Below are 25,437 nucleotides of genomic sequence, written 5' to 3'. Positions count from 1 at the left end.
GCCACTAACAAAGTAATTTTCAGAACAAACATTGGTAAGTACCTGACCAAAATTAAACACAGCACAGAAGAACTGCAATTCCACATATAGCCTTCCAGGCTCTTGGTTGAACAGCCACCACAAGCAACTGGAAAGATTCTGTTAAGAAAAAAAACACAACAAAAAACAAAACCCACAAACCTGACTGTTAAAAATCAAAAGCACTTTCTTACCCTTCACATGCTAATAGATTCTTGCACGATTTTCACTGTTTTTATTTAACAAATTATTCAGATAAAGACAAACAAAAGGGAATAAATACCTTAAAGCACTATTTTAGTCAGGCTTAATGGTGGTGGTGGGGAGCATTTTTGTAAACAAAATAATACAAAACATACCAGTGTAGAGGTCCTGCCCCTTTACATGTTTACAAAAAGAACTTGCTTTAAGCATACTCAGGTATTCAGCCAGATATGCAGTATTTGTCTTTAGGCTTGTTTAGCTGAGACCAGTGCTTTCTATGTATTTTCTGCATAGTTAAGATTGCATGAAGCTGAAGCACATACCACTTCAGCTATTTAAGATGCCTGACAGAGGAAAAAACCTCCAAAGTTAACCCCTTTGGGTGTAAATGTTAATTCTTTAATGTAACTGGTCTCATTTCATAGCATCCATGTAATCATTCAGATACAACTAAAATAGAGGTTAACGTTTGGGACACCTCTTAAATATAGAGGATGTGAAAAAAAAACCCCATATTAGCATGGAATATTTGATACAGTAAATTTGAGAGAGGGAAACTTCCATGTTGTAATTTCAGAGAACCTGAAAAGCAACAGTAGTAGCTATTACACTACATAGTTCTGCCACACTGTCCTCCTTTGCAATATTACATATTTGTGCCCTAGTATTTCCCATTTCAAACAAAAATACTTCCTCCCAATTGTCATCCATTAGAAGCTCAACTTTGAGCATTACATTCAAACAGAGAGTGTTGTTTCTCATCTTTGTCACAGTTAAAAATTCAAATTATACCTCTAGTGCATTACATTCTGATACCTCACACTGTTACACTGGAGCAGCCACCTTCACAGCTAGGATCTCAATAACGATGCTTGGCAACACCAGCTTAGCTATGTTGCCTCCAAACCACCACTAAAAGTAACAAAACGGCATTTTGCCATTTCAAATAAAGTCTTACATTATTCTTCATTACTAAAGCACCTCAGAGAAATCCAAGATCCAAATATAAGCACGATCAAATGGAACAATTTTTGTACAGTCTCCTTCAGAAGTAGAATTCACTTTATATTTTTAATTGATTATTGTCTAGGGAAGGAGAAAAGCTCTTGAGAAAAATGAGAAGAGGGTCAGTAGTGATGAATTGATTACCAAATGATATAATTAATTTTTTTTCCCCCCTTCAGGGTTCTCCAGTGTGGCTTGCTTACTAAAGTCATCAATCTTAACTTGCCTTTTATTTATGATGTGACACAGAAAAATAAATTTTATGATATCCCTCTTTCAGTAAGGGACCAAAATAAAGCCTCTAATTTATTTAATGAATTGTTAATGAGTAACTGGAAGACTTTTACCGGACTGTCTATATAGCTTTCCTAAAAACCATTCCACCTCAATGAGTTAAATGACACAGGGAGAAAAAATATTTACAGCAAACAAGCCAACAATAAGTAGTAAGCACAGCAGCACATGTCTGGCCAGCTGTTTGTCTCCAGTCTGTAGAAGCTGTTCTTCCTGAGCCAACACACAGGTTTGAGCACTGCAATGACTCACACACTGATCAGCTGAAAAACAAACCACAATTTTTCATTAGGCTTCTGACTTACAACTCCATGAGCAAACTTGTTAATGTAACTTGCTGAGTTAAATTACCTTGTAAGTATCTGTACTGAAGTCACACGCACAAAATTTAATTATTAACTTTGACAATAACCTGCTCAGACATCTATTCTCAAATGAAACAGTTTGCATGTGCTCCTAAAATGAAGACATTTTTTGCAACAGAACTCTTCTTTCCAAGGTTTAATGCAAACTTCAGTTGCGGATAACATTTAGAAAACACTACTACAAGTATTGAAAAAGTAGCCATTTCGTACAATAGTTTTTAAACTAAGAATTGATTTCCACAATAAATATTTCAAATATACCATCAGCTCTAATGTTTTCACTCTATCTCTGTTGTTGAGCTCTAGATCAGACAATCAACCATATTTATTTCAGTTCTGTGACTGTATTTTTAACGTGGTATATCAGAATACATTATAATCCTATCAATCAAAAGACCCAAACACACAGAGAATGGATGCTTCTCTTCCAGCTACAGAGTACTAAGGAATTATGAGTGTATCCTCCAGATGGCAGTGAAAAACTTCCTGTCAAAGACATACCTAAGAATTTGCACCAGATACCCTTCACAGCAGTTCAGTGGGGATAGTAGAAGGATTAGTAGTTACTGCAGCCAAAGTTACACAAGTACATCCATTACAACTTGCTTTTATGGATTTATAGTTTCAAAGTGTTCACTCAGCAGGTCAAAAAATTTTCCACTCAATCATAAGATATTTCCTACCTTATCTTTTGGGATAAGAAAATTAAACTGGCCTTCCTCTGTCATTGGAAGACATTCTTATGCTACTTGTCTGAATTACTTAATAGATACAATAGCAATAGGTGGAAAGCTAGGTTTTTGTGAGAGGAGACATAACTAAGTATGTTTCGGTGTGAAATATTTAGATTTGTTGAAAGTTATGCTGCATCCAAACAAAGCATAAGGATATGAACTCTTGTTAAGGATGCAAAAAACCAAGAAAAAGGTAATAGGAAAAAGAGAAAGGTTGCACTGCAGCTACTTTGATTATTGAAAGCAGTGTACGATGAGAATGGGCTAAGCATGCAGTTTTCCATCAGGTGCTTAACAGTCACTTTGATCCATTTTTTTTTCCTATTTCAGTGACTCCTCAGGCCCCCTTAGTCAATTTTCTCCATCTGTCTGCCCTAGACATGAATAGTACAGCACCATGGGCATTTAATCTGAAGTACTTGCTCCTCTAGTCTCATTCAGGTTTCTATCCAAAACCTGTGCATGATTACAACAAAGGCTTCAAAGGCCTTTTTAGAAGACACAAGATGTAAATATGAGAATGTAAAAAAGTGTGTTTAAGTTGAAAACTTCAGGCTAAGTAGGGCTATGCATCCGACTTCCCAGCACCCAAACAAGGCAATGATGAAGAGGTAAAGTCTGAATGCTCAGGACATGTTAAAGTAGTTTAGTGGTAAAAAAAACCAACCCAAAATGACTGTCCATCTTGAGTGCTGAAAGATTACTAATAATATCAGGCAGAAGAGAACAAACACCTAACATATTGCCTAATACTTTAATATAATATGAAATATAAGCTATCCAGGTAGAGCTGAGAGAACAGCCCAAACAGTTTCTTTATGAGAACACATATGAATGTTGTGGAAGAGTTTGTCGCATTAAAACAAGGAGACGCTACTGCTTTACCTGTTTCAATTGGAGGAACCTTGCTTTCAACAGCATTTGACACTGCTTTGCTCTCTCTAGCACAGGCCAATTCACCATTTGTCATTTGACAAGAACAGCAACCTATTAAGCGTATACAGTAACAGGTTAGCTTCCTACACTACCATAATTTATTTTCCAAGTATAACAATATATTCTATACAGTTTTAACTATTATGCTCAAAAATAACCCGAAAGGAGAAAGCAGGCTTAATTTTTCCAATTTCTGAGAGGGTAAATGTGTTACACTAATAATATATAGAAATATTTAACATAGCACTACCACCATGGAAGCAACACAAGTACTTCTAGCTAGAGGGAAAACATAGGAGAAGTGATCAAAAAGGCTACATACAAACAAGGGAGATTAGAAACACATTGAGTACCAATGCTAATGGCATATAATTCATTCTCAGAGAATGTGGGTAAACAATCAAAGATGCCTAACAGACTGCATTTATCACATCCTTATCAAGATACCGCTACTTACATAAAACCCACACACATGCTTTTTTTCCTGTCCACTTCCCCCACACTTACAGTGATAACCACCAAACTTCTTAGAAACATAAACCTAAACCCTTGGTCAGTTATATCTAGGTTTTCTTCTGTCCTAGTGTAACACTTCAGGGTCTAAACAACTGTTCTTCCTAGGTCAGAATTAAATTTTGAATATTGTTTTATTGTATCCTGAGGCATTTATTCTTTTACATATCTGCTTTCTCCACCTCTTTCTGCAGATGGCTGTGCAGAGGATCCTGGAGATGGCTGTGCAGAGGATCCTGGAGATGGCTGGGGCATAGTGGCTGACACTCGATCCCCCTCACTCCCTTCCACTTCGGTACGTGGTGAATATGGGTTCAGTACCTCATAGTTTGACTCTTGCCTATTTCTGTTCATGCACATAAGTGAGATACCTGACATCAATATACTGATGAACAGGATCACTGCTGTGGTAATTATCTGTCAAGAGAGCAAAGAAAACACACTTAAATACAAAATAAAGGAAAATAGTTTGCATATATCTAACTTCTGTACTTTCCTAAATGTACTAACAAATGCACCTGAACAAGCAGAGTTTTCTGCATTTACTGCTGTTGCATCTTGTGGCCCTGAAACAGCAATCAGTACATGAGACTAACTAATTTTTCTTGCCTGAGTAACTCGGCTTTTTTGGGGGAGGGTTTTTTTTTTTTGGGGTGGTGTTTGTTATTTTTTTTAAGTGTGGACCCTTATCTCCCATGCAATTCAAAAACACCCCCTCATCACCATCTTTCCCCTCATGATAATTAGCGTTTCAGTTTAAGTTCTGTTCAGGTGCCTTTTAATTTCAAAGAGCAATGTGTTCTTGTTACCTTCTGGCACAGCTCTAATTCCCATGCTTTTGCCAAAGGGGAGCATCCTATTAATTAACTTCTCCTTCTAATCATCTGCCACCAATATCCAGAGTCCACTGAGGCTATTTAATACTTGTGAAAGCACCACATGAATAATCCTGAGAGACTCATTGCCTCTCTACCCATAAGAAAGACAGAGGGAAAACATGACAAATATCTACGCTTGTGCACTTTACATCCTCTGATAAGAGGAACTGTTTATTGGTAAAAAGAGTATTTCTTAAGGCACAGGGACTTTCAACCCATGAATGTGCAGGGAAGTCTCCCACATGGCAAGCAGTTACTGCTACACAGCTAATGTACATCCTATCCAAAAGCCATTAATTAACTATTGGATAGTAATAATGTTAGATAATTATTGAGTGAGACTACAAATTAGTCACCAGGAAAAGGGTTCTGAAATTCATTACCACTCCTAAGCCTCTTCTCTGAGAAGCTTACTCCATCTTTTTCTTAGTCATAGTTGCCTAAATGTGAAGGTCCTTGTTCAAACAAATCTTCCTAATGGTTCATTACAGAAATACATTTTTGTATCAATCTATAAGCATTCTATAATGATACTGTTATTATGGTAGTCTACTTCGGCTGAAAGCTACTTACATATGAAGCAAACAGAACACAAGTTTCTCAGTAATGTATTGGACATGGCAGAAGTCTGAAGTGACGAGGACAGAACATGTTCATACCTGGTATTTTCCATAGAAAAAGGCAGAGTCAATACTCCTGTTGTTGCATTCACCAACAATTAGTAAGATTCCCACCAAAAGCGTTGGGACTCTGAAAGAGCAAAATAGGAACAAAGTAATGTATTTAGCATGCTCCCACTAATTCTACAGGGAAACATCTGAATTAACTTACCCCCATCCAGCTATGATAATAAACCCAATGGGAATTTTTACTGTTTCTCTCTTCCTCAACAAAAACAAAGAGAAAGATAGAAAACCTAAAAAAAAAAAAGAAAAAAAAAGCACCTTGTTTATTATTAAAAAAGGAACTGATATATAGTCTAGAAACTCTATGACGTGACCTGCTCAATAACTTATTCTTCTCAGACCTTCAGATAGTCCAAAATTTTATCTAGCTGTTTTCTGAGAAAGCAAAGTAGAAATACCTATTCTGTTAAAAAAATCATATTAATAAAAAAAACCTGAAGAAATTCCAGAACAGTTTATATTAAATTTCCACTTCTAAATGCTTAGAAAGGTTCACAAGCGTGTAAAAGATGTCATAAGAACACTTAAGACACAAGTAACTAATCTCTTAAAGTATCAACAGCAGTTGTTCTAGATTGATGCTTGTAAGTAACCAACACATAATGTTGTATTCCGTTATAACATTTCTTTAAAAACTGACTAGTCCTTTACAAAGTCAATGATACATTTAACAAAAAAGTTTTATGAATCTTTACATATCTAACTATATATAGGAGTATCTTCTGGATCTGCCTATTCTATTCACAACTCAGAAGTTCAGCAACATTCCCCATGCTGGAGCAAAGCTAGTATTTATGTTAGGGTGTACTAATCATAAGCTACCTATTTCAGCTAAACACAAATACAACTTACTTCACAAAACCACCACAGGAATGAAACCCTTAGACTTCTGGACTCAAGAACAGTACAAAAAGTCTCCTGAATACCCAAAGTCTCTTTTTTAATCATGTATGGTTCTCCAGGATTCTTGATGCATCTTTCAATTCTAACTACTTCAAGTAATCCCTTCATTAAACACCTATACCTGCAGAATACAGACAATGTTTTTAGAAATTACAATTGCCAGGGGAAAGAAATATTAAAGCTACTTTGGTATTTCCTTTTATTCCGTATCTCCTATTTCTTTAAGGCATAAAGTATCAACAACTACTTAATGTGGAATAATTAAAACCTCAAATTCTGCATTAATTAAAAATCAATAAAATTTTGACTAGCTGAAGGGCAACCCACTATATTCATTCTACTTGTAATTGCTTCTGCCTTGAGAGCAAGTTCCTGTCTTCTGTTACAGGCTAGGAATGCTACTGTACCTAGCAAAGACAAACAAGACCTGCCCTAGGTATAAGCTTCCACTAGCAGAAGTACCTGACAGTGAGCCCTGTGTTGCTAGTGCTGCAGCTTGGCACAGCTTACAAGTATGCATATTTGTAGAACCACAAACAAGCAAAAGGAAAATTACTCTGAAGGATATAATAAAATTATTTCAGTGCATTAATCTTTTATTACAGTACCTAGGTTCTGCCTAGAAAAATCATACCTGTCCACAGGTAGGTGCTATAAAGCGAGCTGTAGAGGAATATAAATACTAGGATCTGCATGGTGATGTCTTTCTCTTTAACAATGAAATTCCATGCCACCATTCCAATGCAAGCAATAAACTGGAAAGAAAGGTAAAATGCCATCATTTAAACTAGGAAAGCAGGATGACAAGAAAAAACTGCACACAGTGTAATATAGCTACAATAAGCTTTGAAACCTCACCCCCAGATTCAGTGGAGTATGGTTTTATGAATTTGATAGTTCTCACACAGTAAAGCAGTGCAGCAGTAAATTCAGTATTACAGTTATGTCACCGACTGTGGTACCCTATTGTCAGGAAGGGGTTTTCAGACAGCAGTTATATAGCACAGATAAATGGCAGTAAGGAGAGTCAGAAAAAAATATGAATATCCATATACCTTATAATAAATAAATGTAAAGCTTTTGTTAAGTACAAAACATTTATCTGAAATTATCTGGACATGAAGCTGAGGTCAACAGATGTTTGTTCACCCAGTGATACTGTGTATCTGACAGTTTTAGTACGGAAGGAATCTGAAGGTAGGCTCAAATATTATGGGAACAGTAATATGGTAGTTCAAAAATTTTTTAAGATGGAAGCTAACTTTGCTGTTACAGACAAGAAACACCTGCAACTCTCATATGTGACTTTTTTCAAATATAACTCCACGATCAGACCTCAGAAGTTTACTTTTTTTGTTGTTTTTAAACTACAGAACACTTCAGAAAGCACTGCCACACAGATGCATTACAAGCACAGGCTGCTCTCACTGAATTTAACAGCAGTCATGCAGTTGACTTCAAGGGAAGGAGGAACATGTACTCTGTAGCTTTCTTTCAGTTTAAGTAACAACTAAATTTAATCCAGAGCTATTTGGCTTTGCCCTTCCCTAGCCACCAGCAACGTATTCCCACACCCCTTCCCTGCATCAGCACTGGCACCTGTCAAATGCCTTACCAAGCCACTTCACTGAGCTAAACCAGCACGGGGATTAATTTTCTATTTAGCTCCTTGAATCAGGTCACCATAGAGTCAAGCACACGCTACTGCTGATCCTGGCATTGCTGACTTCAGATTTGCATAAATTGATACAGAAGTGCGCTCAACAGTATTAAGCAGTACCTAAAAATGTATTTCAGAGGCCACCCTCCGTTCTGATTGCTTATAGTTCTGTTTGAGAACCATACTACCAGCATCAACTATCATTTTCTTCAGGGGTATATTTTAAGGCACAGAAATTGTTCAGACAAGTTGCACATTAGATTCCCCTGCCCTTCATAGATGGCTACAAAGATTCCACTGTAGAAACCAAACCTGTAAAAACATTAAGAATAAAAAAAAACAAACAAAAACCTCACACATCATTCTTCTTACTACTGACCTGAGCAACAAGTAGATTTGTTGTAATCATATGAGGAAGCTGTTTGTATTTCTTACTCAGAAGAACAACAATAAGAGACCAAGTCTGCAACATACAAAAAAGTTGAATTTAAGAGTAAAACAAAACCCGAAAAAACAAGGTGAGTATTCTGGTAGACTATGGTGAAATGAAATATGCAACAAATCTTGAAAAGATTTTCATTAACACTCATTGATACTTCATTAAATATTCACTGACATTTATGGACCTGAAGTTTGTACACAGTCTTCACTACTGTGATATCCAAGCACCTCACATGGCTTGATGTAATTATCCCCTGTGGTGCAAGCTAGTACTGTTATTCCCCCACACCCTGTTACTTAAAAAAAACCCAACAGTGAAAAGGACAAATTCTTAAGCCCTGCACTAGTGCTCTAATTCACTTACTATCTTTCTCTACAGTGCAGCTTCCCAGCTGACCCACTGCTAAATAAAGATTTTTAACTCCTTCCTCATCTTCCTGCAACAGGAAATGAGTCTCATCTTCTCATGGCTCAATGTGCTGCTTATGTACTTACACTACCTTGACACGAAAGCGTGCTTTTGTATTTCACTTCATCAACACCTACCAGAGAAATGAGGCTGACAATACTTATGTCAAAGCTAACATTTTGGAGTGCAGATGCCAGTGGGTTGGGGTCCATAGATGGAATGGTCAACAGCCACGCAGAAACATACATAATAGGCGCAGACACAAAAGTGCTTATCACCATGCCTGAGGTAATCTGCAGAACGTCAAACAGAAACAAGAACGGAGTTAATCAGCTCCGACGCTAAACTGCTTTCAGAAATACAACTGCTGGCAAAATTGTACCATTGAATTAAACATACCTAGACCTTTAACAAATCACTGACTTGTTTCTGTAACAATGTTACTTAGAATTTGAACCAGAAAGTATCCATTTTAAACATTCAAACTGAAAATCTTAACAAGCTTCTGAAATAATAGCATTAAAGAGTTCCCTACTGCAAATTCTAGAGCTTTTTCATGGGCGTCAAATACAAATACATGGGCGACACAAATATTCACACTGTAAATAAATAAGATGCAAATACTAATATGCACCAATTCATATTTGGTCAATATGAGAAGAAGTCATATATATTTACATTTAAGCGATTTCTGTTTTGGCTTCTCCTCATATTTCTGCTTTCTCGAATTTGCACAGTGATGCAAGTGTGAATTGTTACTAATACTACAGATCTCTGTTTTAAAGAGATTTCCTGAGTTTGTTGGGCACAAAATTCTATCTTGTAAGGTTTACTTTTAGTATCCTTTTTTTTCCTCTCTTTCTTTAAAAAAAACCAACTAAACAAACCAAAAATAGGTAACATTAAAAGCACTGGAAGTCAATAGAATGTTTGAATGTCATTTCAAATGGAAGAAAGGAAACATTTATAAAATACGTATTTTAAGTTGAAAAGATAAATGATACCCTCTACTACTAAAAAATGTAAAATATATTTCTATAGCACAATTTAACTGAAGGACAACATGACATCATCAGTTAAAGCCTATATTCTTCCATAAATTTTCAGCATTAAGCTAACATTGTTCTTACTAAAGCCAGTAAGATTATCTCTGTTTTTAATTACAAAAACAGTAGCTCAAAGGTCCTTGAAAAAAAACACCTAAACAAACCAACAAAACCAGAAAACTACAAATCCACAACAAAGATAAAATTCTTTAAAGTTATCCTAGTTCTTTCTACTAGAGTCATGAATAAGAAAAGTATGAGGACTTCTTTATGAACATGTACTATCAAGACATTCAAGACATTGGAAACAGTACTTTGCTTAATTTGTAATCTGAAATATAGTTTATATTTGAGACCTAGGGAGTACAAGTAAACTTAAGGAGTCTATACTACAGAAAAGCAAATTCATTAAGCCTACTTATTTAAGTATTTCATCAACACAGTTAAGCTCAAAGTTAGTACGTTTGGGAAAAACTAGCTACATACAATTCCTACTTCCATATTAAATTGACTTGCAAATATTGCGACACCAGGTGCTGCTGGAAAAACTCCATAAAGAAATGCATAGTTTGATAAACTGGTGTGGTTGACTACGCTGTCACTCTTGTCCAAGAGTTCCACCATTTCTCTACAGAGAAATGGCATCATAAGTCTGAAAAGAGAGGGGGAAAAAGTAATTAAAAAAAATAAATTACTCAAGCTATAGCAATAGACTATTCTTTACTCAGAAAATGATCCAAAAGGAAATGTAAGGCTTGTTTGAATATTACTTATGAAAAGCAAAATACTGACATCACTTTGAATGATTGCTTTTACTGTTACCATGACATTTACTAGTTGCCTAAAAATGTTATGCAGCTAGTTAAACCAAAACCCCATACACACACACACAGAAAAGGTAAAAATTACAACAAACTCCGGGATATAAGCACATTCTCTGATAGTACAGACATGTTCTTTGTATAAATCTCAGATTTAGAAAGGTAAAATATTAAAAAATATGCTCATTTTTCAACTGTTAAAGTAACAATAGGTATAAGCAGTCAGCAGCTTTGAAACTTAGACCACCTTTCTGCAAGCTGCCTGAAATATAACAAGGACTTGAGCTTAAGTATCCCATTCTGAAGGTTTTTGCTAGCAAAAAAACCCTGCATCAAAGCTATTTTGTTTGCCTTTAGCAATACCCCAGATCTCACATAGACTCACTATGTAAGCCTTACCCAGGCTGATTACACAAACCCACCAGTAAAGCAAAGTGGTAATACTAAAAAAGATTTTTCATGTTCTTACAAAATTTGTTATTGAGCTGGTTTACAAACTAGGTCTTTAAGTTTACTAGTTAGTTGTACCGATATTCAAATGCACCTTCAAATTTTACAGTATAAACTTAATCACCAAACAATTGTTCTATTATGTTAATTGTAGCTCTGTAGCAAATAAAATATATAGTGTAGCAGTAAGGGAAGATAATGATGGTATAAGTTCTAAATACAACTTGTCATCTATTCATGGTTAAAAGTCTGACAGTTCAAGAGTGTAAAGCAATCATTTTTAAGTTCTTCCAATATAGCAGTTTCAAAGATTTATAGACAAAGAAAACCAACTAATTTAGAGATGTATTGTGTAATCCTAAGAAAATACAAATACTATTCAAATAATGCTTAAACTCACCTTGTCTAACTACTTCACTAGGAATTTTAATTTAAGCTAGTAATTCCCCAAACACCCAATTTGTGACAGATGGCCTGCAGGGAGTCCATGAAGCCGTAACACTGTGGTCTGCTAAACTTCCTTTAAAAGTTAACAGTTGTATACTATCAAAGAGCTTAGGAAGCACTCACCCAAAATACTGGAAGTGAAACATACTATAATGACCATGATAGAAAAGCCACCTGACCAGTACAATCAGAGCTTAAAATGTCTAGAGAAAAAAATTATAAAAGTACATAAATTATACTTACAGTTTAGCTGTGATGAGAAGGATCAGTGCAACAAACATACCCTTTGTCAGTCTTTTTGTTTGTCCCACCATAGTTAGTCCAAGGTAAAAAAGTGCAGAGCCAGAAAATGAACTGCCCAGACCATCAAGGAAGTTTTCAAGGTATTCGGGAATTTTCTGGCCAAGAATAAAGTTTGAGGCAATTCCTATGAAGACCATGAATACAATTGGGTTCTGCAAAACTCGAAGGAGTGCTAGGCCCACTATTTTGATTTTGCTCTGTGACACAATGCGATTATCCCTCCACTTCTGGATTTCACAGAAGATAAACCCCAGAGGGTTTAGCATCATAAGAGATATTGGAGCCACTAGGTAAATGTACTGGAGATATTCTGGGTAAGTGGTTTGATATAAAGCTTCAACTAGAAGACAGGAAATGAAAAGTGATGAGTGAACATTTCAGTACAAAAATACATTAATATTGAAATTAAATGTTGTTGTCTGAAAATTAGAGAAAAATTATTTCATTAACCTTCAGAAATAACTGCATTTACAATCAACATAAGATGATGTAGTAAGAGAAGTATGCCAATCACCATCAGGCCACAGTCATCTAACAAACACACTAAAGACCAAAGGTTAACTATCCAACACTATTTAATGATTCTATGAATATTCAACATTTATATTAAAAGAAAAGGAAAGAAAACAACATAACAATCCCATGTGCCCTTTGAGTCATCCCAAATGCTGAAAAAAATGCGGTTTTTTTTCTGAATTGCTTTTCCTCCACAGAAACACAAGAGTTGTGGAGAATTAAATGCACCTTTGCAGGACACAAGTGAGACTAAGATGAGGAGCAACATTCCAGAATTTAACCAGTTTTCAGCAGGTAAGTAGCCTGTGAACCTTCTACACAGATTCAACACAACACAGCAAAGCACCAAGCAAATTAAAAAAATATATTATCACATAATTATTACTTGATTCTCTGGGACTACTCAGGACAAGTCATCACTGTAGTTCTGGTCCCTCAAGGAATTTTAAACCATCAATGTTTGTTTTCATTGCTACTACCATACTCTGAGTTAAAGTAGAAGTGCTGCTTCTTTCAAGTTTGGGCTAACAACACTTCAAAAACCATGAAAAAGAATCTGGAAAGATACAAAAGATTCCATTCTAAGGTCAACTGAAAAAACCCTAATACTTTTAAAGTAGGGTGTTAGCTTTTACCTGCCTTATAATGTTATTTCAAATAATTTTCAAAGATATACAAAGTGATGCTTTCCATTTTAGCTTCTCCTACCCTAGTTAGAACGAAACACATTCTTCCCCAGGCAGAAGCATCTTAACATGCAGGTGCAATTCTACTTGCATTACAAGGAATACTACAAAAAGGAAGCACTATTGCATAAATAGACCTTTCTATGGGATAAGAGCGCTCCAAGTACCAAATGAAATTTAAGATCACTAAGCTGCCAACTGTTGGAGGTATTTCCATTTCCCCATGTACTAAACCTGTTCTTTTCTGAAAAAGTTTTCCCTCATGTCTATGTTTTTCAAAATCCAAAAGATTTATACCTTCAAATTATTTAAGCATCTGGAATGACAGGATCTACTAAGTGCTGAATCAGCACTTACTATAAACAGTCTCCTCTTTAGATTGAATAAACTATCTCAATTAGTTTAGTTCCTTTTCTTATATATTGGAAATTATGGTGCTTTCCCTCTTACAGGACATGATTAAAGTATGTATACATGGGCCACCTGTTCTAAAATCCTGAATAAACCGCTGAACAGAACTAACAAGTTTATGGTTAGTTACTGCAGTTAACATGCCAGTTTTAAACAAATATATTCTGATAAATAAATCCACTTTAAACATGCTGGACACTTTATGTAAGTAAATTTTTTTCTAAACCCTAAAACCTTAGTGTGATGGTTTTATGCTGCTTTATACAAAATGCCCATTTTAATGAAACACAACTCAAGTCACATGTAAAAAATGCCTGAGTAAAAAAATGTAATAAATCAATATTTTTTGGCAAGTTGAAACGGTATACTTATCAATATATCAAGATCTGTTAGTACTTCAACTGATGTATGAAGTCACAATGGTTTTTTTTGGGTAGTGAAAAGTGGAACCATTGTAGATTACTGAGTGAAAAAAAAAAGAAATCACTCTTAAGGAATTATTAAAACAGTGAAAATAATCCACAACTTCCACCTCTGATGAAAATTTTTATTTAAATCAGGGTCTCTGCTTGCTGATCATAACAAAAAGTTGAAATCAAAGATATCTTAATATTTTTTTTAAAAAATCAATTCTTCACATCCCAGCTGCCCAAAATTACATATACATCACACACCAGTTTTTCATGCTTAATACAATTAGCACCATTAAAGTCGTGGTAACTGAGCCATCACCACACCACACTTCTGCTACACCTATGCTTTAACAATACAGCACCAGGGAGTAGATGAAGCTGTTCTGTCAGAGTTCTCTCATCTCATCCACTAATAAAACCAAACAGACAAAGCTTTCTATCATAGTAATTCTATCTACATCAGGGTGCCAGCAAGCCTCTACAGCAGTTGTTTTTCACTCTAATATGTAGTGTAGAACTGTCATAAGTGATTAGAGAAAAACAGAGTAGTGATCTTTGAAAATGTAGCCTGCATTTTGATTTTCCTATGTGCAAATCTTTGTTAAACAGCAAAAAAATAGCATAGTGGTTACTAAAGAAATTACATGGGATGAAAACTCAGGGCGGTTTTTTATTTACTTAGGAGTTCAACCTACTTTTTAAAATACTGTTATTAGAATTCACAGATTTGTCGATAGTGATTTTTTTTCCTTTACAAATGTCAAGTGAGGCAGCCTTTAAAAATATATTTCCATTAAAAGATCAAGTTTTGCTCAAAACACTACCTATCACCATACATGAAAGTTGTAAGCAAGGTGTTCTTTGTTGCCTAGTCCTGCAAACACTTCACAGAAGCCACTAACAGTAAAAAGATTGCACACATGACAGCATGAACCAAACACTGGTGGAAGTTTGGGGATGGGAGAAGGGAAAGGACAGAAAAGAAAACAAAAAGCTCTAAGAAAAAAACAACCCTTAAGCGCCTACAGTGTTACTGTTGGGTTAAGTATTCCAGTAAAGCTCTTAATGAACTAAGTGTTGCAAATTTGGCCAAAATGTACACTGAAAAAATAAGATTCATATCTTACAAATCACAAAATACTTGAAGAAAAATGTAATCTGACAAGAAAATAATTCAAAGTAGAAAGAATGTTTTAAGGATACAATGGAAATATGTTGAGACAACCTTAAAATGGAAAAAAAAGAAAACCTCTAACTGCCATTTTAATCCAGTACCAAGAAACAAAGACATAATTCTCACAGCCCTATTTATGCTATGCTTCTGGTTTCTCTCAAAAACTAAATCTCAGGAGATTCAACTGAGGGAAACAGGGTATTTTCATCTGAGGAAGAGAAAGTTTACAATTGCTTTTGTCTACAGTTTACATGTATCCAGCAAATTTGAAGTAAGAAAGAAAAAGTCAAGATTCTCTTGAACATGCTGCCCTGGAATAGGGAGAAAGAAACTGCCAACTCCTCAAGCAGTCTAAAATACAGAGCTACTTTATACATATAATCTGGAATTGCATGTTTAAGCTTCTCTTTTGTAATTTTATGCTCGATTCTGTCATCAAATATCTTGCTTTTGGCTTTGCTAGCACAAAAATGCTTTTTTTTTTTGTTATTAACCTTGTCTAGATGATAAGGGTGATCTGAAGAGAATTTGAGAGTCACAGAGTATGTTCTCTTCAGGGAGTAGCAAACAAACAAAACAGTTCAAGCATCCTCTTCAAATGCTTCCACTCGAGGTGTGTTTTGAAGATCCTGATACCTGCAGTGTTCTTTCCCACACCAGCCACATGGGTCAGCCTGGGAAGAGGCACCACTGAAAGCTACGCTGGCACAGAAAAGCCTCCCAGGACAGGTAAAAAGCACCACAATTCAGACAGTAGCAGGTAGGAGAAGCCTGCTACAACTCCAGATCACTTTCAAAGTATCACAGTACACATGGCTAAAAACATTTAACATATCATTAAGAAAACCTATATAAAGGAAAAAAAAAATCTTGCTTATCAAAAGGGAAGAAAATAACAGTCTTGCAGATTGGGATAAAATTAAGTTTAATAACTGATGTTGCTTGGAATTCAGAATATAGGCTTACAAGAACAAGAGTACACAGTTATACAAGTTATACTCTGAATGCCTCTTTATGCTTTGTTTCTTTTTTAGCTCCACTAGATCAGCGGTTAGTTACACGTCCTGAGAATGGCACCATAGCCGCATAAAATTCCGATTTGATACAAACAAATGCAAGTTACCACAAATCACGCAGCAATCTTGCTTTTAAAAGACTGACTTGTTTGAAGACTATATTCTAAAGCATGTCTGCTGGTCACAATAGAACAAAGATAATGGGATAAAACACAATTGACTATATAAATTATGTAAAGTAGCACAAAAATCAGAAGTTTCTTCAGAACAGATTCAAAGTTTGTCATACACACTTCACAACCAGTAGGCACCAACGTTATGGCTAGAAGTTTTCTTTGACCTAAACCAAGAAGTAATGCCAAATCAGTAAAAAACCCACTACAGCTATTTCAGAGGCCACAGGTACAGGCTCATACTTTGCAAAGCAAGAAATTTTGGTCTTAATGGCAACTCTGGCAACTTCCCATAAGGAAAAGTGCCTGCAGTAAGTGTAAGGTGATTTACAACAATTTTGAATTTTTATTCCTTTTTTTTTTTAAATCTAGTTTACTTAAATATACCAAGATGTACAGACAATGGTAGCTGGATTGTTTACAATTCTGTTTCATTCATACCAGCTGACAGTTTTCTTCCCTTACTAAAAAGTACAAGGTCTGAGGTCAAGAAATGTGACTTGGGAAATAACTTCAATAGCTTATAACTTCAGTTCAGAAGTCAATTTCAAAGTATGGAAAAAAAAAAGCAAACATGTCTAGGACACTGAAAAATAATTTTAAAGAAGAAAGCATACTTACCGATTGGATATCCCAGTGCAAAGTCATTGCTTTGTGTAGCAAAAATAGGGAACAAACCTGCTTTGCTAAATCGATTCTCAGGATTGGCTACCAATAATGTTAAAACACAGACTAAGAAAAACACAGCAGCTTTCGCAACTAAAATACTGTACAGGAAGGACCAATTCACATCAGAAAAGTTAAGTACCACCATGTTTTTGAACAGTAGAGCTGGGAGTGCAAAACGGGACACAAAATTTCCGAGTCCTTTGGCCTGAGTTGATGTGATAATGTTGGCTCTTCCAGCTATGTAGCCACAAAGAATTATTCCAAAGCACTCTAACAGGGCTGGGAAAAGCCTGCTTATTGACATAGAAGGAGTACCGCTGGTGTTATTGAGTCCAACTTGTCCAGGCAAAGAAACAGACATATTGGCTGAAGATGAGAGGTTCTTTGCATTGAAGTCTGAATAGCTATCCATTTCCTTTGACCACCTCTTCCAAAAAAGGAACATGAAATGATCTCATCTGTCAAAGAAACATAAAGTATTTATTTATTAACTTCCAAAACTGTGTTTGTAAATGTTTATGGTATTAGGCTTGCTGACAGAAGAGTTTACAAGTGCATTACATATAAATAATGAGACAAATAGCAAGTAGCTAAAGAGAAACAACTCTGAGAAAGAAGAATGCTGAAAAATCATTCCATACATCTTTTTCTCACTAGTCCACACATGCAACAAGACAACTGATAAGAGGCTAAAAATCCACAAAGAAATTTGAGGGTAACACTGAAATATTAAAACTAAACATAGATTGAGCATCCAAAAAGCAAAAAATCTGTTGGAAGGAAAGGAAATACAACAAGGATTATTTTGTTATTATTCTAAATATTAATTATTAAACATTAATTAATTAAATTAATAATTATTAAACAGCATTTAAAATAAATTACAACCCTTCAGCACTTTCCAGTCATTGTTTCAGAAAACAGCAATTACTAAATTCTCAGCATATATTCCCCGGTTTCCTGGACTATCATTACAAGCCTATTTATTTCTAACAGAAAAGCACAAGACTCTTTACAGACTCACCAGCAGCTTGAAACCTTCCTCAACTCCTCAGCTCACTGTCAATTCCCAACTACAATTCTCACATACTCTTTGTTTTCAATGCTCAAATTTTTAGTTTTCTTTTCTAAGTCCTTTTGTTCACCCCAGGATATCTTGTCTCAGTCCTCCCTAAATCATGTCCTACTTGGTTCTTTTTCCTTCACAATAAAAATACACTTTAAACCCTCAATATTAAAATCCCATCTTTGACTTACCTTTAACTACTGCTGTTCACCTCAGCTTCCACATGCTCAGTTTTATGCATGCTCAGGAGTCTCCCTTTACCTGCATATTTAGATCTTATTTAATCCAGGTTCTTCTCCTGAAACAACTCTTACCAAAATCCCGAGAGGCCAAAACCTCCTTAAACTCTAAGAACTGGTGTTTCATCTTCACCCCTTGTGACCATCACACACCTTTATCATAATCATCCTCTTCTTGAAATTTTGCCTTTCCCATATCTGTAATTCCAGCACCTCCTAATTGTCCTCCCACCTCTACTTGTTCCTATAACATTTACATGGGAGGATCTCTCTAAATTTCTGTGGGTGCTAATAGGGCTCCTTCCTTATTCTGCTATTGTCTCCCTACGTGCTCTGCCTGTGTATTTTCATAAGCACTTATTCAATTATAAACAGATGACTCACAGATCTCTCTTTCTAATCCACACTTAGCATCTGTTAAAACTATTATTTCAGCCTGTCTCCAAGATCTCTTTTGTGAATATCCTGCTGTCAATTCAAGTCAAATGAGCCTGAAACTGTCCTCTTATTCTCCCAAAAAAGATGTTCCTCAGTTATGCTGTGCCATGTAACTATTTTGCTAAAGGCAAGCCACAAAGGTTACAAAATCCTCTAATTTTGTGGGAAATGCAAACCTACTGAACTCGCATTCATTGATAACTGTTGAAAGGAAAATCTTCATAGTCTATCAGTATCAGTTCTTTTTTTGTACATTCTTCTACAGACTCATTCTACACACATCAAAATCCCCTTGCTTTCATATTCTTTTACAGTATAAATTTATACCTTCTTAATCTATTACAGAATAACAAGAAGAACAGCCTTTATAAGAACTGAGCACCAGGCAAGGAAGATAAATTTGACCAAGAATCATAGCTTGTCCACTCTGGCACAAAAACACTTGGCAGGGCCCTCTCTACCTTCAAGAAAGATTTAGAGATCAAATCATCAGATCACCCTTCAAGCCTGTACCTTGCTTTGTGCAACTTTGACCTCTCCCAATGTTTCAGTATCACATGCTAATGATGCACTTTCCAGTTAGCAAGGGATCGACATATGACACAGTGGCCAATGATCTAATTCATTATGCAACTGCTTACCCATATTCCTACATACAATTCTTCAGGCCCGTAACAGTATACATTTGATTAAGTATTTATGTCTAACAGATACATCCTGTGACTCCTGATCTTCGCTTGTTACCAGTGATGCCCTTTGAAAGGGCTGACTATAACATAGCAGGTTCTATCTGCAAGTAGACATGTAAAGTCTGCAAATCAGAGAATAGAGTGGACATCAAACACAAATATTAATTGGTCAACAGCAAGGTCTTGCCAAACAAACACAGCTTTGGTAATACAGCTCCAAAATATGTGCAGCCCATTAGCTAACTCTATACATAAAATTTTGACATGAGTAAATCCTAAAGTACTCTGGATTTAAAGGAAATCAAGGCAACTTACCCACTTTCTAGAGACAGAAACTAAGTCAAGACCAACCTGATTTGCCTTAAGCCATTTAACATATCAGTGGCAAAGCTGAGATTTTCAATTCCCAAACCAGTGCTTTGTACAGCACACCTGTGCAAATCAATTGGTTTAAGAATCTTCCTATCCTCTTTGTATCCTATCCGTAGGGAATCGAGAACTCCTAACACTCAGGTAAATAAGCAAGTAAACCAAGTCAGAACAAGGGTGAGAACTTGTATGCTCTATTTCACATCCTTGCATCCAGCATACACTTATTCACATGTAGCATAAACTCTTTGACTCATGACATTTATTTATGCCTGAGGCTTTTAGTAAGCACTCCTACAATGCTGGTGTTACAATTTATCTGGACTGAGCAGCTGCATCACCCAAATCTGTCAAGTAGCTTTGGCTCTCTCTTCTCCCAAGTAAAATGAGACTCACTCCAGTAGGACTTATTTTAAACGTATTTTTCTTATGTTATAGATGATATGATCACCTAGATGTATTTGAACAAGGAGCTCAAAGCATTATCTACTACAGAACGATGGAAAAACTTGCAATAAATAAAGCAGACAATAAACCATTTCTTCCAGCAGCAAACCTTAAGGAAGTTGTTGGGATTTGCAAAATGCCCAAAAGAGGATCAGAGACATTTCCAACATTGAATTCTTGAAAGAAGCCAGCTACATTCTACACTAGCTGCAAGGTGAAAAGCAGGTTTCTGGCATAGCTCCACCTCAAATTTTTCAAGCTTGCAGCACTGCAGACAGGTAAGGCTCTTGGCAATGCAACATGTTCAACCTACTCAGTGCTCTGCTGAAGTATATTTTTTTTTTCAGCAATAAGATAAACATGAAGCTTTTTAAACCAAACGCAACATTTGTTCTGTAGCGGAAATCTATTCTGGCTGTATCTATCCCTAGGTTCTACCATTTCTTCTCATCCCCTGTACCTTCCTATCCAAGGCTGTATCTTTTTTACCATGTCAATACTAATGACAAAATTTATTTTCTGATATTCTTACTCACAAAAGCTATACTCTACATAGAGTTATATAGTGGGAAGGACTGTATCACTATAACATCTCCTTCCTCTCTTTCTCTCCTGAAGAGTGGTTTAAGCTATCCAGGCTTTTTGCTTGCACAGACTAAGCCTGCACTGGCAAGTCTATCATAATAGGTACACAAGCCCATACTTTTAAACCAAAATTATGCCTAAATTAAACACTTCTCTTCCCTCTGTAGTAAAATTATTTCTCCTCATAAAATCACTACAAAATACAGAAATGCCCTTGTCCCCAGTTTATAATTCAGGAGTTAAATAAATATGCAGAAGACTGACTCTTTAGTTGTAGCAGTCAGTAGCATGTGCGAAATCCTGTATCTTCCTTACTAGATCAAAACCAACATGGATATACACCCACACATCCTTCAGTCATCTTTTGTAAAGTGCCACAAATACTCCTGCAGCCTTCCTTTAGGCTATCTTCACCTTAAACTTCATTACAAGGGACACTGTAAAGTCAGTCTGGTCTGATTTTGGTGAACCACCTGAGTTTCAAAGAGAGAAACTACATCACAGTAAAAGCTGCTACTGGCACTCCTCAGGTGGCTTTGAGTGTGGATCATCTCTTCAGCTCCAGGGATGCACACATCCCAAAACATTCACATTTAACACAGATTACCTATTGCATAGCAGTAGGTATTTTCCAGAAGTGCAAGCTCTTGCACAGCATGCTGCTTAACACAGTGAATACATCTCTCAGTCCCTTTTGCTCTATAGGATACATGCATTTACGTTACTGTTATGAGATTATGTAATGACTAATCTCACATTTAACATTCAGCCTTATCACACCTGGGGCTTCACTCACACTAACATCTCACAGGAGCAAAAATGTCTTCGATTCACAGTTCTTAATGAAATCAAAGACACTGATCTGATGCAAAAACAAAATCTTACATATTCTACACAGAAACTCATCTCTTCTTACAGTAGATGTAACAAATCAGCTACTGAAATGACACTAAAATAAGGAAATATAACCGCTCCAAAGGAAAGCACTTAGCTTTGACTCCATAGGACATAGTCCCTTCAGGGACTGAGGATTGAGATTGAATCCTTCAAAACTCAGCCGCAGCTGCATTGTTGGGAACTGCAGGCCAATAAAGACAAAGCTTTTAGGAATAACACTGTTTTATCTGCTGACGATTGTGTCAAGCATAGCTGCTTGCAGCCAGACTGTCAGTTTCCATTTGTAAGGAAGGACAGTACAGCTAGCCCAAGAGGAAGCCTGGTATGAAGACCAACATTAGACAAAGAGCAAGGAACAACTGCTGTTTACAAATCCCTTGAAACAAACTGGAGCACTGATATTTGCCCACTTCTCTTGTAGGTTGTCAATATTTGTAAAGTGTTAAAACTTACCAGACCAGAAACTCAATTCTCCAGCAGCTGTGATTTAAGCAACATCAGGTTCTTCTCTGAGTACTGAAATAGAGCAGTTGCCTCTTTTTCCAGCAGGAAAATCCCTTTCATCTTTTTTAATGAAAGTCAAAGACAATATGACAGAATAGAAGAGACGAGCTCAATGTGAATCCTCTCTGGTCTCTCACTCTCAAGCTTTCAGTGGATAATCACTCTCAGGACAGTCCTGGTGACACTGGCAAGGCTGTGCACATTGTTTGTAAATTATATCCCACAACATGACCTCATTTACTACTTTAATGCAATGCAGAAACATCTGAAGGATGACACATTATTTTACTTAGAAGGCTGAAAGTGGAATCAGGGCAGTAAGAGTTACTACTTGTGGCAGCTACAGCACCTTATCCTCAGCTCAGATAAGAATACACCATACGCGTTTTCATGTAAAAGTTTGTACAGTAAGTCAAACAGGAAGCAATTTTAGAGAGTTACAATGATAAAATGAAGTGAGAAGAAGTGATTACCGCAGTTCCTATTCTTGCAAGTTAACCGCAATTTTTATTTTTCTCTTCACTGGGCTAAGCAGAGAGAGGACAACATTCTAACAGCAATTAACTCAAGAAGTGGGAGACCCCTAGCTTGAAATCTGGGCAATGCCACAAGAAATATCAGACCTTAAGCCTCTCTAAGCAGTTGTTTTTCAAAACCACATTTCCTTTTTCTTTTTTTTTTCCTGTTCTGTCACTACAAGAAAGCACCTGGACAGCGCAGAGGCAGGGGAAGCTGGGCAAAGCCCAGGCCTGCCCTGAGCACATGCGGGCAGAGCTCATAACAGCAGCACTTACAGCTATGTAAAAATTTGTCAGTGTGGGTGTTCAGACAAGACCAAACGAAGCAACAGTTGCCAATACAAAAATGGCAAGTCAGAAAAAGAAAAGGAAAACACACCTCGCCTTAATTTTCAATTAGGCTCACCTTAGGGCCTGTCAACAGATAGGTATGTACTTTTGAAGCACAAAACAAAGCATTTTTCAAAAGACAGGTTATATTTTATTGTCAGCACCCCTTAAAAAGCACCCCACTTGCCCAATAGGGATGAAATATCCTTCGAATTACAGGGAGAAAGCCACGACAAAACAAACGCCTCCTGCCTGCCCCTTTCTTGCCCATCACTGCGCTGCTCTCCGCTGTCACCTCAGCCGCGAGCACACAGCATTGTCACTCAGAAACAGGCGCGCGAGAGAAAAATACCAGCCCTGTCCTGCGTGACAGCTGTGTCATCAGAAAATAAAGACAAGTCGGGGGAAGGAGCGGGCAGATTACTTACTTAGCTTTTTTGGTAGGCGCCTCCGCACAAGGGTACGTATAGAGGGTTTGTACTCAGCCAAGGTGAGAACCTCTCTAGGCCGAGGCCGCCGGTACCGGGCCCCAGAAAGGGTGGGCTGGCTCGGCCTGGCCCGCCCCGGCCCGCCCCGCCAGCGGCCGCAGCCTGCTCAGCACCCGGCGGGGCCTCCGCCCTGGGGGCCGCCCCCACCGCCGCAGGCCAGGTCCGGGCCGCCGCCCGGCCACGCCGTGCAGGGCCCGCGGGCGGGCAGGGGCGCGGGGCTGCGGCGGACGGCGGCGGGGGGGAGGGATCAGCCGCAAGATGGCGGCGGCGCGCGGCCGGGCCGCTCTGCCGCCGGGCGAGGCCCTCCGCCGGCGGGCGGGCAGCGCGGAGCGGCGTGCCGCCGCCGCGTCCTTCACCCCGCGGGCTTCTCCCGCCCTCGGGAGCCGCCTTCCCTGGCGGGAGCGGAACAAGCCCCTGCCGCCCCCGGCTTCTCCCCGGGGCAGACCGAGCTGCCGCCGCCTGCCCTCGGCCGGGCCCAGCCCCCGGTGTGATGGCGGGGCGCTGAGGGGGCGTGGGGCAGAGGGCAGTCCCGACTGCAGCGGAGGCCAGCGCGGGGCCGGCCGGCACCTATCTGCCCGGGGCAGGGCTGCCGGCCCAGCTCGGCGTGGCCGATAGCGGGGCTGGCTTCCAGCCCACTCGCAGCCCTGCTCCCCCACCTTTCTACACGAATTTCAACTTTCTCAGCTGTTAAGAGCGCTTAGAAACAAAACCTGAAACAAAAAGCCACGTTTTCCACAGGGCATCGGTTCCTCAAGGCTGGTCTGACAGCCATTTCCCCAGTAAAAACTAAAAGCTGGTAACGGCCAAAGATTTTCTTGCCAAAAAGAAGAATGCAGCTTTCTCACAGCTTCCCGTTCCTAATATGATTGAGGACACAGCAGTTCGAGCTGCCCATTTGCTAGGAACAAAGCCAGATATTGCTTGCCACAAAGACAGCAAGTGTGAAATTCTGTCTGTTGTATACTTTCTTCCACAACAAAGACACAAACCAGCTTATCCTACTTGTGAAGCGAGGCAGACTCAGGCAGTAGGCCTCCTGACTGGAGTAAGTGAGCTTTCCTGGCAGACACGCCATCCAGAGTCGGCATGCTTTGTACTTTCCCCCTCCAAACTGGGAACTTCAAGCCAAAAAAGCACCTTTCCTCTTCCCCTCTCATGTAACGTCTGGAGGAGACCTAAACAGAGGGGAAGGGAGAACTATCTCAAAAAAAAAAAAAAAAAAAAAAAAAAGTATGTGATTGACAATTTATGAAGTGCTGTCTCAGATATGATCTAATAAATTCACCCTTAGTTCAGTTTATAATCTACTGTCAAAATACTTAACAGAAACACATGAGGTAATATATAGTAAGAAAAGTAGTATCAGTAGTAACAACAAAAATAACGCTTAAGGGAATTACATGAGAGGCCAGGAAAGGGTTAAGAAAATCCCACAAATAATGCAGATGGAGATAGTAACTTGTGGGGATAAAAATGACTGTTGGAAACTTTTAGAAGGTACTATATTGTTGATACTGTATGTCTGCTTTTATTGTAATTTAAATGTACTGACGCTTAATGAGTTAATTTTTATGTTGCTGCATTAAAAATGTATTCACGTAACAGAAACCCCAACAGATATTTAGTGGCCACGCTGATGCAGAAGGCAGTGCCTGCCTCCTCTCTGCCTCTCATTCCAGTCCCCATCTTGTCCTTA

General features: G+C 37.8%; 1 protein-coding gene across 5 annotated transcripts in view; it reads right to left on the bottom strand.

Annotated features, from left to right (window-relative positions):
• The window catches only part of GPR155 (G protein-coupled receptor 155), a 30,263-nt gene extending 6,001 nt beyond the window's left edge, over positions 1 to 24,262 (bottom strand). The window contains exons 1-15 of one of the 5 annotated variants that reach the window (XM_055719154.1): positions 23,682 to 24,256; positions 22,355 to 22,465; positions 18,429 to 20,423; positions 17,124 to 17,629; positions 12,054 to 12,453; positions 10,579 to 10,744; positions 9,184 to 9,339; positions 8,576 to 8,659; positions 7,171 to 7,291; positions 5,779 to 5,863; positions 5,607 to 5,697; positions 4,252 to 4,486; positions 3,506 to 3,607; positions 1,651 to 1,784; positions 43 to 138 (exon numbers count right to left, since the gene is read on the bottom strand). In XM_055719154.1, coding sequence (XP_055575129.1) covers positions 43 to 138; positions 1,651 to 1,784; positions 3,506 to 3,607; positions 4,252 to 4,486; positions 5,607 to 5,697; positions 5,779 to 5,863; positions 7,171 to 7,291; positions 8,576 to 8,659; positions 9,184 to 9,339; positions 10,579 to 10,744; positions 12,054 to 12,453; positions 17,124 to 17,616 — 2,163 coding nt within the window. In that variant the 5' untranslated portion in view covers positions 17,617 to 17,629; positions 18,429 to 20,423; positions 22,355 to 22,465; positions 23,682 to 24,256. Of the gene's footprint in view, positions 1 to 42; positions 139 to 1,650; positions 1,785 to 3,505; positions 3,608 to 4,251; positions 4,487 to 5,606; positions 5,698 to 5,778; positions 5,864 to 7,170; positions 7,292 to 8,575; positions 8,660 to 9,183; positions 9,340 to 10,578; positions 10,745 to 12,053; positions 12,454 to 17,123; positions 17,630 to 18,428; positions 22,325 to 22,354; positions 22,466 to 23,681 lie in introns of those variants that run through there. The other 4 variants (XM_027810743.2, XM_027810746.2, XM_005442904.4 and 1 more) reach the window with 4 other exon arrangements.
• Between the last annotated feature and the right edge of the window lie 1,175 nt (positions 24,263 to 25,437).

This window comes from Falco cherrug, chromosome 8, assembly GCF_023634085.1.
Source record: "Falco cherrug isolate bFalChe1 chromosome 8, bFalChe1.pri, whole genome shotgun sequence".
Taxonomy (NCBI): domain Eukaryota; kingdom Metazoa; phylum Chordata; class Aves; order Falconiformes; family Falconidae; genus Falco; species Falco cherrug.
This window is presented reverse-complemented; position numbering and strand designations above follow the sequence as displayed.